At 35.5% G+C, this 15,335-nt stretch overlaps 1 protein-coding gene across 6 annotated transcripts in view; it reads left to right on the top strand.

The window, feature by feature from the left end:
* Positions 1 to 8,758, top strand: part of RNF138 (ring finger protein 138) — a 33,086-nt gene extending 24,328 nt beyond the window's left edge. For 4 of the 6 annotated variants that reach the window (XM_043558545.1, XM_043558550.1, XM_043558546.1 and 1 more), the window contains 4 exons: positions 1,794 to 1,850; positions 2,682 to 2,793; positions 4,340 to 4,447; positions 6,488 to 8,758. In XM_043558545.1, the coding sequence (XP_043414480.1) occupies positions 1,794 to 1,850; positions 2,682 to 2,793; positions 4,340 to 4,447; positions 6,488 to 6,556 (346 nt within the window). In that variant the 3' untranslated portion in view covers positions 6,557 to 8,758. The remainder of the gene's footprint in view (positions 1 to 1,793; positions 1,851 to 2,681; positions 2,794 to 4,339; positions 4,448 to 6,487) is intronic. The other 2 variants (XM_043558548.1, XM_043558549.1) reach the window with 1 other exon arrangement.
* The last annotated feature ends 6,577 nt before the right edge of the window (positions 8,759 to 15,335 follow it).

Here is a 15,335-nt window from a genome sequence, read left to right on the forward strand (position 1 = left end):
GACAGGCTGACAGCAGCGAGCCCCATGTGGAGTTTGAACTCATGAACCGTGAAATCATGATCTGAGCTGAAGTCAGATGCACACCTGACTGAGCCATGCAGGAGCCCCTTTATTTGGAAGAGATTGTTTACTTTTTAATTTTTAAATTTTTAAAAAAGTAAACTCTTGGGGCGCCTGGGTGGCGCAGTCGGTTAAGCGTCCGACTTCAGCCAGGTCACGATCTCGCGGTCCGGGAGTTCGAGCCCCGCGTCGGGCTCTGGGCTGATGGCTCAGAGCCTGGAGCCTGTTTCCGATTCTGTGTCTCCCTCTCTCTCTGCCCCTCCCCCGTTCATGCTCTGTCTCTCTCTGTCCCAAAAATAAATAAACGTTGAAAAAAAAAATTTTTTTTAAAAAAAAGTAAACTCAGTGCCCACTGTGGGGCTTGAACTCATAACCCTGAGATCAAGATGCATGCTGTACTGACTGAGCCAGCTCGGTGCCCTTATTTGGAAGATTTTTAAAGCAATTAGAAAAATCTGTTACAAAGTTTAAAAACATGGATACGAGATTTTTTAAAATAAGTGATACATACTGTTTTTGGTGACAAAATCGTAACATCTCTTTAATAAATGCAGTCTCTGACTGAGTTATTTTAAAAAGGTGTTTAGTCTCCACATTGTTAAAATACCACCTTTACCTGAAGAGACAGATGAGATCTGCTGGAAAGGTGCAGAAAATAGTGGTTTAATAGTCTCTTTGGGTGTAGAAACTGGGAAGCTTGCTTGCTCGCTCAGCATAAGATCTGTGTGGAGAGCTAACATGGTTTATCTTCATAGAAGGAGCTGTCATTGGAAGGGTGTCTACAGTATATATACAACTTTCTTGTATATAGCTTTATTATGAAAAACAAATTTTAAAAAATCAAAAAGAAAATTACATCTGTTATTGAGATGGTATAGTAGTACTGCTTGTTTTTTGTTTTTGTTTTTGTAAAAATATGAATAACCAGTTTTCTAAGTTTAACAACTCTTTTAACTCTGGTGTTGAGATAGAAGAGAAAATCTCTGTAGGGTACAGTTTTCTTGCCCACTTCTTGTTTCATTTCTGTTTTAATGTTTCTGCTATTGAAAGGCCTTGTTTCTATAAAATTGACCACACTGATGAAGTTCTGTAATGCCTAAGTGACAGTTCCCATTTAGAATATACCCACTCTTTCCTCTGGATTTCTCTAATGCTGCATATGACATTTGGCTCTGGCACAGGGTCCAAGTGAGGATGTCAAATGGTTCTGTATATTAAATGTTGGAAAGCCTAGTTCCTTTTTGGAAAATATGAACATAATGATTTTCTTAAATATTTTCAAAAATATTTTCTTACACCTACTCCACGTTGGAGGCCATAGCTTTAAACCATAACCTAGTTACAAGTCAAAAAGTTCACAAATTCTTGCCTCAGCCCCAGCATTCAGTAACTTAGTAGATTAGGTAGAAGAGCCTCTTACTGTGAAAGTCTGAAGGACCTGGGGAAATATTATCATGCTATGGATTTAAGATAATCCTGAAAAATTCTATATTATTTATTTGCAATTGCATAAATTAATTTTAAAGGACATAAGGACTTAATAAACAGTCGTCTTACTCAAACTTATTTAAAAAGTAAATGATGCCATAATTGTTTCATAGTTCAGAACTATTTGAAGTTCAGGCTTTAAAACAAATTCAGACTAGTCATTCTCATTAGCAATTCAAGTTAATGAATCTGTAATGTGCTTTATTACTTGAAGTATTAACTATTCCCCCTCTATGTTTCTTAAGTAATAGGAGTGAAACATCTACGTCTGATAACACAGAAACTTATCAAGAGAATACAAGGTAAGCTTTTGAAAATTCTGCTACTTTAGTAAATTACATCTATCACTTTATAAAAATAGATTTTTTAAATTAAACTTTCTTAGTGAATTCATCAGACAATGCTAGAAGTTGGGAATTTAGAAATAAATGCTGCAGATGCTTTTACAGATCACATTAAATTAGAATAGCTCTCCTTTTTAGCTCTCCTTTTTCACTGTGGTCAGGTTTCTTCCATGCATAATTTAGGTAGAGTTGTCAATATTAAACTGTCTCTTGTTGAAATTCTGAGGTATTAAACATCGTTGATGTGTGATCCTCAAAATGTTTTGAAATGTTGATCATTCTGATGATTGATGCTTTTGTTTTTCACTTTTCTTATGAATTTTGTATGTTTGATTGCTAGAGACTGGCATAAGCTAAAGATATGATCTTGATGGGAGTCTTTTAAAAGTTTTGAGTTCTTAGATAACGGGAGTGTCCAAACTGGGACACCACAGGATATGTACAACTTAGGGGAGTTATAGTGACATCTGTTGGCCTTACACAAATGATTAAATTTAAGTTGTTTGGACCTAACTGCTTCATAAGTGGGACAGCTAGATTTGTTTTGTTTTAGGCCTTGAGGCACCATGAAAAAAATGTACTGAGACATTTTAAGGGTACGTAAACTGAGATTGTTTGGGAACATCTGTTGTAGATGATTTATTGAAGATAGTTTTTTCAAAATTTTAAATAGTCTAATAAATATAACTTTTTAAAAAAGAAACTTACAGTAATTGGTCAGAATAGGAAAGCATAATTTTTATGTTACAATTTCAAATTAAGTACAATTCATTTAAAATTGTTTTATAGCTCTTCTGGGCATCCTACCTTTAAGTGTCCCTTGTGTCAAGAATCAAATTTTACCAGGCAGCGTTTACTGGATCACTGTAACAGTAATCACTTATTTCAGATAGTTCCTGTGGTAAGTACATATGTTTAAGATGTTCTTCTGCATTTTTAAATACACTGTTTCATTTATTTCATTTCATGTGTACAAGGGAAAGGAGTTGATTTAAATTCGGATGGGGCATTATCATTAAGGTAGGTTTAGGTCAACAAAAAATTGATGACTGTGAAGCAAAACGAGATATTTAAAATTCCAGTAACTCACTTATAAAAAGGGAGATGCTTATTGTAAGGGTAATGTAGGAGAATAGCCCGGAGGAGAGTGAAATAATGAAAGGTGAGCTGGGGATTCATTTGAGGAGTGGCAGAACCAAACTTTATTGGGGCTTCTCGGTTTCTTAGTCTAGAGAATGCAAACGACTGGGTCTGATCTGGTGGATCTGCTGCAGGTGAAAACGCTTATAAATAAGTATAAAGTCAGTAGGTATTTTTAATTGTATCCTTGCAGAATCTAGTGTATGAATGCATAAAGTAAGGAAGGAAAAGAATTGTACTTTCTTTTTGATGCATACATATCTTTTTGATGCCATTTTGAGGCTGTGTAAGAAAGGGGTGAGACCTTTTTGATGAATGAGGGAGACAGAGTGGAGTGCGGGATTCCAAGATTGTGGTAATGGTCCTACAAGTCCTCTTTTGGAACATGAGTTACATAGGTAAGTGATTTCACCTGTGGATGGAACAGGAGAAACTGAACTGAACTGGAAGAGATACTTCCTTTTCAGCTGTACATTTTGATACATAAATATTTTCTTCAGAAATAAGAGTAGAAGGAAAATTTTATAAATTAAGGATTATAGATATTTCTAAGCAGTTTTAGTGGATGTACTAGAAAAAAGTGAGAAAGAATACACCTCAGTAACTGTTGAGGCCGCCCTTAAACTCTCACATAGCACTAAGGGAGATACCACCTACTTTGCTCATTAGGAGAGGGTCAGTTACTGTTAAATAAACATACAATTGCCAAAGATATCTCCAGGAGAAATCTCACATTTAAGAGATTTCATTTGTTTTATATCACACTAGCAGATTTTTGTTTCTGCATTGTATTTAACACAGCACAGACTTTGGCTAGAGTCCAATTACCAAAAGTTTCTTCTTATTTCATTTCAGTATATCATACATTCACTTTTTAGTATGTCCTCATTAAAACCTTAAGGATACAATTTAAAGTTTACTTCACTTTCATTTTACTTATAAAAAAGTCATAATAATTATAGTTCTTTGTGGCTCAAATGAGATTACGTACTTGTTAATGATAGCAACTATGATTGGTATTAATTAGCAATTATGATTGGGTGTGTTGTTTCTATTCAAACAGTTGTGTAATCAGAGTTTAAACTAATAAAATGTATAAGATCTTTTTATTGTGTTGAATTATATTACTATAATTTATCTGAGGTAATTTGGTCCAGAAGTGATCTTTTCCTAAAATTTGGATCTTAGAAATGGTTTTCATATAAATGTTTTCGGTAACATAAGCCTGTGTTATTTTAATACTTTCAATAATTTGTATGTTTGGTTATTTTCATTATTTTTTATTTAAAACATTCTGTTTCTTATAGACGTGTCCTATTTGTGTGTCTCTTCCTTGGGGAGATCCTAGCCAGATTACTAGAAATTTCGTTAGTCATCTAAATCAGAGACATCAGTTTGATTATGGAGAATTTGTGGTAAGTGAAATTCTTTAAGCTTAAGAAAATACTGCTTAAATAGTCAAGTTAAATTAACTTTTTCGATCTAGACTTGAGTTTTGAGACCAGCTGTTGTATCATACTGGATGGTTATAGAGCAGGTTCTGTTGTTTTTGTAATCTAGGTGAACTTTGGTTTGTGGGAGTGATAAAAGGTGAATTTACTATTCACATCCTATACTAGAGAGATAATTAATATAAGAAGAGCAGACTCCCAGATTGTCCAGATGATGACTTATATGAAAACTGTCTAGATTTAAGGGATAACTGTACCTGCTTAAAGAAGTAAAAATGGTTCAACAGATGGAGAGTGTATTTCTCAGCTTATACTAAGTTGCTTATTATAATAGATTTCTTGTATCCACATGAGGTACAGTCTTTTTTAAAAGTGAGGGAGCTTAATTATTAAGTAGAGCCAGGTTGAGTAGATTCTGGTCTTAGTTGATGGCTTTTGACAGGGTGCACAAGAGAAGTTACATAATGTAAAAATGCATCCCTAAAGCAAAACATGTGGTTACTTTCTACCTTCTAAACGTGTCATAATTTTTTTAAAAAATTAGATGATTTGTTGTATTGTGAAATTACATTTTATTCAACTTCAGTGAATTAAAACCTTATCTAATTCAATATTGATCCTGACAAAGAATGGCTGATACTTGTTTTCCAGTTTAGGAAATAAGCACAGGTATGTGCAGTTCTGACAATGGAATGAACAGAATTTACACTTTGCTCTCCAATGTTGCAGTTATATCATTCTTGATAAATGTTTCTTTATTTTGTGGAATTTGCATATTTAGTCATATTGTTTTAAAATAACTCAAATGTATGTAAAATTCAGATGTACTTATAATTTTAGCATTTTTATGAAATAATTATAGATTCTTAAATTCTCATTTTAAATAAATGTTTACTGTGGAGAACTATGATTTGAAAAAACAAAAATCTATCTTGTGAACCACTTTTGATCTAATTGTCAGATTGGGTTTTTTTTTTTTTTTGCCACAGAAGAGTATGTAATTTTAATTATTAGGACTGTCAAGTGGAAGCCTATTAAAGCAAACCGATAGGTGGGGCGCTTGGGTGGCGCAGTCGGTTAAGCGTCCGACTTCAGCCAGGTCACGATCTCGCGGTCCGTGGGTTCGAGCCCTGCGTCGGGCTCTGGGCTGATGGCTCAGAGCCTGGAGCCTGTTTCCGATTCTGTGTCTCTCTCTCTCTCTGCCCCTCCCCCGTTCATGCTCTGTCTCTCTCTGTCCCAAAAATAAATAAAAAACGTTGAAAAAAAAAATTTAAAGCAAACCGATAGGACATAATTGTAAGCAGAATTGTTTAAGTGAAAGTAGCGATATAACTAAGATTGAGCAATAGTTTTTAGCTTTGTGTTATTATTAAGAAGCTGCTAATCGGGGTGCCTGGGTGGCTCAGTCAGTTAAACATCTGACTTCAGCTCAGGTCATGATCTCACGGTTTGTGGGTTCCTGCCTCGTGTCAGGCTCTGTGCTGACAGTGCAGAGCCTGCTTGGGATTCTCTCTGGCTCTCACTCTCTATCTCTCTCTCTGCCCCTCCCGGACTCACACTTTGTCTCTCTCTCAAAATCAATAAACTTAAAACAAACAAACAAACAAAACTGCCATTCAGTGCTCTTAATTCACTAAATGCTCATTTTCTTTAAAATGAATTTATTTTTAGATATTTGGCATTCTTTTCTAGAGATGACAGAATTTATCACTTATGATTGTGGGTTACCTTTAACTGTACTTTTAATTAATGGCCTTATCATAAGGTCATTATAACTTTGAAATTTCATTCTCTGCTGATCCAATGTATTTATCAATTATTCTTAAATAATTACAACTGAAATTAATTACTTATTAAAGTTCAGGTATTTAAATCTTATATTTTAAAGGAGAGTATATATTATAGTATAAATATAAACCATTTCAAGTATGTGTAATGTATTGGGCAAAGTATTGAGTAGTAAGTATGTTTTTCCTTTTGACATGTTAATGTCATTGTTTTTAGAATCTTCAGCTAGATGAGGAAACCCAATATCAAACTGCTGTTGAGGAATCTTTTCAAGTAAACATCTGAAGGCTGTAGACATCTCTGCATCTTTGTGCCTGCAAGTGCCATCTTTAAGGGGAAAACTACATGAAGTCACCGTTTCAATAACTTGATGTGTGTATTAATAAAAGTAATTCAGTCTTTTGATTTAGTTTTTCAATTAAAAAGTAAAGGTGAACCATCTAAAAGTGAAAGTTAGGACATATTCTTTAAAAATATTGAAAGGATTATATTTCATTAATGGAAAAAAGGGATTCCCTGTTGTACTTAACTTTTTTATATTATACATTCTTGACTTTTTCCTTATGTTGCTTTTGGAATTTGGTGCAGTTCTCCCATTGATGTTCTTGTACACAGGTAACACACAGTAGCACATCCTGAAAGATGTGATTGATATAAACCTACCAAATCTGAGCCAGTTACCAGAGTTGCAGAATGGAGACTTGAAGTGCTAAATGAAACAATCCAAAGGAAACTTTTTTAATACAGATTCTAGCTGAAGAATTCAACTATAAGAAAATTGTATTTATATAATGTTTAGTATTTTTGAAGACTAGTGAGATTTCTTTAATAATTATAACTCTTTAAAAAGTGAAAGTTCATTGTAAAGATATTTCCTTTTTGTTCTAGAAGGAAATATTAAGAGAAATTTCTTTGGTGGGCAGTTGGTAATTTCAAATCCTGTTTGTTTGGCTGACTAATTTGTAAACCTAAAGTATATTAAGCTGAAGTACAGCTCTTTTGTCTCAGAGTTTTCAATTGCCAGTATTTCTCTTTAGCTAAGATGAAACTTTCGTTAGAAACTTTCAGTTGGTGATATCATATTCTACGTCTATGAGGTTTGGCTTCATCTCAGTTTAGAAATTCATTCAAAGCTAAAGATGTATATGTATATATGCATACGCTTTTGTATGTATATATACACACATATGCATGCAGTTGGTCAGGTTATCTACAGAATTTCTATTAAGGTTTTTTAAATATACAAGCAATATGGGATTGACGTATTTATCTGATTTGATTAAAATTTTGTATACCACCCAACTTTTAAAAGGTAACAGTCAAATGCTAAGTGGTCTAGTTGGCTACTATTACACCTTAAAATTGAATTTACACACGTACATAATTACCTTGTTTATATGGTGCTCATTTGTTATTCTCAAAGATAATGCATGACTATGAAGTAATGAGATGGATGCTACCAGCTATTCTGTTTCACTACTTTTTAGTCAAAACTGGGTTTGTTCTTCATATTTATTAATGAGAATCATAAAATAACTTGTACTAGAAGGCCTAAACCACAGAATGAAAGATAAAGAGTGTTACTAGTTGACATTCCATACTAACATGCATTGTTTATGCTCTCTTTAAAGTAACTAAAAGAACATAAAAGAAAATCTCAGAAGTAGTTTGCTGCTAATATATACATATATTGTATGAAAGGGTATATTTTGGTTTTGTTAAAACCCTTGTTGACTTTTCTACAGTGAACATTTTTTTTAAACTTGATTTAATAAAAATGTTAATTTTGGAAGTGGAGTTTTGTAAAAACCTTTTTCAGTCAAACGGTAATGACTATGGGTAGTAATAACAATCACCAAAAAAAGCCATACATCTTTATAACATATGCCTTTGTTCTGTCATTCGAAAGAGTGATGTTTACTATGTGCTTGAACATTTTCTCTGCAGTTACAAGAGTGTAATTGGAAGAATAGCTGTTTAATGAACTCTTTTAAAAAGATTTTTGACCATAGGTTTTTCCAGTTTAAAGCAATAACTTTAGTACTTTCTTTCAAAGTTAATACTTCCAGTATATCAAGTTAAACCGTTCTGAGATTTGAGAACTTCTTTAAAGGACAATTGTAATAGAGATCACCTTGATGAAATTGTGTTTTGAAGTTTGTGGATTAGTTAAAATATCAATAATAGTCTTGTGTGTCTTTCCTATAAGCATTTTCAGAAGGAAAATATTGACTGCTATTATCTGGGAACTCCTCAGTATGGAAATGTTTGTTTAAAATCTCACCTTTTGTCAGTGGATTAGAAATAGGGACAGGCTTTACAGATTTACAGCTTAAATTCAAGGAGGGAAACTCTGTTGATACTCTGATACCTTAAATTTCACAATACCACTTATATTTCCCTCAGCAAATTACAGTTTATGTTGTTAAACAGAGTCTTATTTGAGATGTATTACTTTATTTTTCAATTAAAAGTGGTTTTCTCCTACTTGTGTGTCTAATTAAAATTTTGTCTAGAGACAAACATGATAACATTTAATTCTCATAACTCACCCTAGAAGACATGTAGGAGATAACCCACCATTTTGCACTTAAAAAAGTGGCTAGGAGAAGGCTATGCTGATGCAGTATGTTGGGTTTAACTTGATAACCCCATTTTACTTCAAATGGTAAGTCAGTTTAGAAGGCTATTCTGTCAAGTGTTTATGCAGCAAGATTTCCAAGCCCTGTTAGCAACCAGGCAGAAAGCTAGTTAACTGGTTAATAAACACTTTTATATGGAGAAATTACCCTTAAGTAAGATATCAGGGCTGTAAGAACATATTGCCAAGTACAATGTCAGGTATCTTTTGGGCTGCTTAACAAGTATCAGTTATCTTCATTGAATCTTAACTTTTATAGAAATCCAATAGGGCTGCTACTCAAAGAATAAACCCTTTGAGGAGGTGATGACATTTTAGCCTTTGTAGAAGGTGTGACCCAGAAAACATGTAAATACATGTAGTATAAAACTCATAATAGAAATATGAATAAAGTACTCATTCCATGATACCACTTAGTGTCAATATAATTTTCTATTATGCAATACAATTTTGAAAAAAGGTGTGGAATGGAGAGGAGTTAAGCAATTAGAACATAGGAGCCTCAAGAAAATGGGTATTACCACCTGATTCCCTCCTAATCCAACATCAGTTGTCCAATCCTGGGGCTGAGAGAAGGGACAGTCACCGCACTCACATCCCTGAAATTAAAAAAAAAAAAAAGTATTGCATTATGTACGTTAACTTACAAACTTGCATTGAACTATACTATACAGTTTCCTGTATTAATAGGAACCCTTGAGAGTATAGGTGAGGGATCTACCATTACAGAATTCAAGATGATCAGGGAAAGGGAGTGAATGTGGAGGAGACCTAATCAGATGAGTTACAGCCACTCTCTGCAAGGGAAGAAGAAACACCTGAAACGTGAATGAAGACATTTCCTGTCAAATGCAAAACAACGCATGATAATGTGCACAAAGTGAACAATTGCCTGTTGTAATTGGAGCTTAGATCAAGAGAAAACATTACTAGAATCCCAGAAATCCCCTAATTTCTACTTGCAGTCACAACTGGCCACCACCACTAACTTCTAATACCACAGATTCTGCCTGCTTTTATGCTTTATAGGAAAGGACGCACACAGTAAAAATCTGGCTACTTTTGCTCAACATTGTTTTGAGATTTTTATATGTAGGTTTTAATTTAGTCAAAAGCAGCCTACAGTAACTTGTCTTTTGTCCAGAACAAAAAAGCTAAAAAGTAGCTTCTCAAGCTACTTTTTAATATGTGTGAATGTTAGATGCATTGCAAGTGGTTCTTTGATGTATGCTGGCACTTGTAGGTGCCAGATCTAGGTAAAAGCTGAAAACTGGCTGGCCTTCCCCTCATGAAGCTGCAGAAAGACAGGTGGACAGTGTAACCAATGACCTTCCACAGCTTTTGCCTGACCTTTCTCATAAGCTATGTGTGGGATGTTCTTTTTCCAGGGCATTTTGTAGGCAGTGGATTCTAATACGTGTAGGGACTATTTTCCCTGGGATTTGAGTCTAATGCTACCAACAGAGTTACTGTGAATACACAAGAAGAGATACTGAAAGTGTTTAAAACAACCAAGACTAGTTTCTCAGGTTAGCCTGGTTTTGATGATTCTGCAGGCTGATCCATGGTTTTGGACAAATTACTTAGCCTCTCACATTTGTGGGTCTGAGGATTGAGTGAGTTTATACACAAAATTCTTGGAACACAGCCTGTTATCTTACTGTGTATTCAGTACACTTCTACCAATTATGTCTATATCTGTCAGGTTCTCTCAAATCCTACTAGGAAAGTCTGGGATAATGTTTCTTTCCTTTTAGCATACAGGTTCTAAAAGGTTATTATTAGTCTTTGTTATCTGCAACTTTTGCAGGAACATCTGAGACCTTGTGTTTGTCTCCAAGAAGTACAAATACTCCAGGTAATGAGGACTTCTAAGTAAAATATCTTTGGGGTGCCTGGGTGGCTCAGTTGGTTGGGCATCTGACTCTTGATCTCAGCTCAGGTCAGATCTCAGGGTCGTGAGTTCTGGTTCTGTGTTGGGCTTCACGCTGGACAGAAGCCTACTTTAAAAGGGGGGGGGTGGAGGGGGGGCACGTGGGTGGCTCAGTCGGTGAAGTGTCCCACTCTGTTTTGGCTCAGGTCATGATCTGGTTTCGTGTGTTTGAGCCCCACATCAGGCTCTTAGCTGACAGTTCAGAGCCTGCTTGGGATTCTCTCTCTCCCTCTCTCTCCACCCCTCCCCCACTCATGCTGTCTCTGTCTCTCAAATAAAACTTAAAAATATATATTTTTTAAAGTATAATCCTTATAAAGAACAATCAGCTCATAATCCTACTGAGCAATCAGATATATGTCCAGGATTTATTTATTGATGAGAAACTTAACCCCCTACACTCCTCCCCGGTTTTATTGAAATATAGTTGATGTACAGCACTGTGTAAGTTTAAGGTATACAGCAAAATGACCTAGATTGTGAAATGATTACCACAGTAAGTTTAGTTAACCTCCGTCATCTCCTGTAGATACAAAAAACAGGGTTTTTTTTCCCCTCTTGTGATGAGAATGCTTGTGATTTACTCTCCCCACTTTCAAAGATACCATACTACAGTGTTAACTATAGTCCTCATGTGCATTATCGCCCACTTTATTTTTAACATGCCTGGTTCTTAGTCAGCAATTAACTTGAAGAAACCACTGTCTAGGAGAAAATTTACTTTGAAACATTAACAAATCACTTGAATAACTTATATAAGTTTGGGTTATTCAGTAGTATTGAGAATATTACTTCATCTAACTTTGTTTTTCTGTTTCTAGATACAATTGATATAATACACTTTTGAAGCATTTTTTTTTTATGTTTATAAAGTGATTGTAGGTTCATTAGACCAACAATTCTCAACCTTTTTGGTCACAGGACCCCATTACACTCAAATTATTGGTGTAAAAAAATTCTGCCATAATTATGATCCTAAATATAAGAAAACAGTTTTTTTATATTTAGAACAAAATATTCATAGAAAATGTTTTTGTAGAACTGACACACTTCCTACCTGTTATCCATTCCTCCACCTAAGCAAGAGGTTTCCTAACACAAATTTATGTATTTATTAATTTATTCCTTAAAAAAAAAGCTTCCAACAAACATCCTACTAAGGTAACATCCTTAAGCAACTTGGTATGCAGTTTCTTTTAAAAACTTTGTACTTGATTATCAATCCACACATGCTTCCACTCTCTACCTGTTTGTTGTGGGGGACTTCATTTCTGTGTCCTAGCTGGAGCTTTTTGAAATTTAGATACCTCAAGAAGGTGCTTTAGGGATTCTGCAGAAAAACAAGTATTGTATACCAGATTAGGGAGATATAAGTTCCCAAGAACTTCCTTTCTTCCTCCCTCCGTCCCTTCTTTCCTTCCTTCCTTCCTTCCTTCCTTCCTTCCTTCCTTCCTTCCTCCCTCCCTCCCTCCCAACCTCCCTTTTGGAACTTAAGCTATGTCTTTAGTTGGCAACCTGCAGAACTCCAGCAGTTTATGGGGAAGACTAAGCTGAACAGAGATGATGATTTAGCAAAAAGAAAATAGGAATTAAGTCTGTGAAGTTAGTGCTGCGGAGCTGAGTGGAAGAGCACTTTTCTGAGCTACTGAGATTTTCCAGAATGTTTTCAGGCTATGGCATATCACATCCAAGCAATCTCCACAAGACAACTTCATGATTCTATATTTTAGTCTGATCAAAGGTAACAGGATCACCACCTGTGATTATGTGTTTTTGAGATATAATTGACATAACATTAGTTTCAGGTGTAGTAATGAAATATTTGTATATATTGTGAAATGATCACCACAATAAGTCTAGTTAACATCCATCACCACACACAGTTGCCAGTTTTTTTCTTATGATGAGAACTTTTAAGATGAATTCTTTTAACAAAGTTCAAACATACAATACAATATTATTAACTATAGTCACCATACTGTACATTACATCGCCATGAATTACCCATTTTATTTTTAGCATTTATTTATTTTGAGAGAGAGCGGGGGAAGGGCAGAGGGGGGGAGAGAGAGAGAATCCCAAGCAGTCTCCACACTGTCAGTGCAGAGCCCAACATGAGGCTCAATCCCATGAACCGTGAGGTCTTGACCTGAGCTGAAATCAGGAGTCAGACGCCTTGCTGACTGAGCCACCCAGGCGCGCCCCGACTTACTCATTTTATAACTGGAAGTTTGTACTATTTGACCACCTTCATCTGTTTTGCCCATCTCCCCCTCTTCTGGCAAACGCCAGTCTGTTCTCAATTTATAAGTTTGGTTTTTGGTTCGTTTGATTGTTTATTTTGAGAAAGAAACGGGGAGAGAGGGAAAGAGAGAATCCAAGTAGGCTCCACACTGTCAGCACAGAGCCTGACCCAGTACTGGAACTCACGAACCATGAGACCATGACTTGAGGCAAAATCAACAGTTGGATGCTTAACCAACTGAGCCACCCAGGCACCCCTGGCTTTTGTTTAGATTCCACACAGAAGTGAGATTATGTAGCATTTGTCTCTCTCTGACCTATTTCACTTAGCATAATGCCCTCAAGTTCCATCCCTGTTACAAACGGCAAGATTTCCTTCTTTTTTGTGGCTGAATAATTCCTGTGTGTGTGTGTGTGTGTGTGTGTGTGTGTGAACACTTAAGTTGTCCCATGTCTTGGCTACTATAATAATGTTGCAATGACATGGGAGCACAGATATATCTTTGAGATCCTGATTTTATTTTCTTTGGATATATACCCAGAAGTGGAGTTGCTGGGTCATATGGCAATTCTATTTTAATTTTTTGAGGAAACTCCATACTGTTTTTCACAGTGGCTGCTCTGATTTTTGTTCCTACCAACAGTGCACAAGAGTTCCTTTTTCTGCACATCTCACCAACACCTACCTGTCTAATTTTTTAAAAATCTTTTAAGTTTATTTTTTTATGTTGAGAGAGAGAGAGAGCATGAGTAAGGTAGGAGCAGATTTGGTATCAAATAAAAGAAATTATCATCAAGACAAATATCAAGGAACTTTCCATTTATGGTTTCTTGCAGGAGACTTATGGTTTCAGGTCTTATGTTCAAGTGCTTTAAATTTTGAGTTAATATTTGTGTATGGTGTAAGATAGTGGTCCGGTTTCCCCAACACCATTTATGTATTTTTTATTATTTTTAGTGTTTATTTCTTGAGAGAGACAGAATGTGAGTGGGAGAGGGGCAGAGAGAGGGAGACACAGAATTTGAAGCAAGCTCCAGGCTCTGAGCTTGGTCAGCACAGAGCCTGATGCGAGGCTGGAACTCATGAACCATGAAATCAAGACCTGAGACGAAGTCAGACGCTCCACCGACTGAGCCATCCAGGCACCCCTCCCCAACACCATTTATTGAAGAGCATGTCCTTTCCCCCACGATATATTCTTGGCTCCTTCGTTGTAAATTAACTGACCATGTATGTGGGTTTGTTTCTGGGCTTTCTATTCTGTTCCATTGTTCTATGTCTCTGTTTCCATGCCAATACTATATTATTTTGATTACTATTGTTTTGTGATATAGTTTGAAATTGGAGTGTGATGCCTCCAGCTTTGTTCTTTCTTAAGATTGTTTTGGCTGTTCAGGTTCTTTTGTGATTCCATGTAGATTTTAGGATTGTTTCTATTTCTGTGAAAAATGCCATTGGAATTTCAATAAGGATAGCACTGAGTATGTAGGTGCCTCTGCTTTTGAATTCATAAAATAAGAAACTCTTGCAATATCAGGAAGATTTTGACTTCATCTCAAGTTAAACTTCATCGTTTTCTTCAGTCATTCCTCATGACCTGGTTTTAGTGTCACTTACCTTTTTGGTCTTCATTAGCTGATCCCAGTTCAGTTTTTTTAATGCTCTGAATTATTGGCTCCATGACTGGGATATAGTGCTTTAAATTTTTTCTTTTTTCTTTTCTTTTTAAGTTTATTTATTTATTTTGAGAGAAAGAGAGAGGGAGAGCATGAGCTGGGGAGGGGAACAAGGAGAGGGAGAGAAAGAATCCCAAGCAGGCTCCACACTCAGCAAGGAGCCTGATGTGGGGCTTGATCCCATGACCTTGGAATCATGACCTGAGCAGAAACCAAGAGTTGGCCGCCCAACTGACTGAGCCACCTAGGTGCCCCTTAAGTTTTTTTCTGACCAATGCAGAACGATTTGGTACTGTTGTATGATTATATTAGAAACCATATTTTAATCAGAATTGCTCAATGTATCAACAATAGCCAAATTGGAAAGAACCCAAATGTCCATCAACTGATGAAGATGTGGTATATATGTATACATATAGTAGTATTCCATTATATATATATTTATATATATATATACATTCTTTTTCATCACCAAGCAGTATTCCATTTTATATATTTTATTTTATTCATATATATATAATGGAATACTATATAATGGAATTCTTTTTCATCACCAAGTAGTATTCCAT

The sequence above is a fragment of the Prionailurus bengalensis genome, chromosome D3, assembly GCF_016509475.1.
Source record: "Prionailurus bengalensis isolate Pbe53 chromosome D3, Fcat_Pben_1.1_paternal_pri, whole genome shotgun sequence".
Lineage (NCBI taxonomy): Eukaryota > Metazoa > Chordata > Mammalia > Carnivora > Felidae > Prionailurus > Prionailurus bengalensis.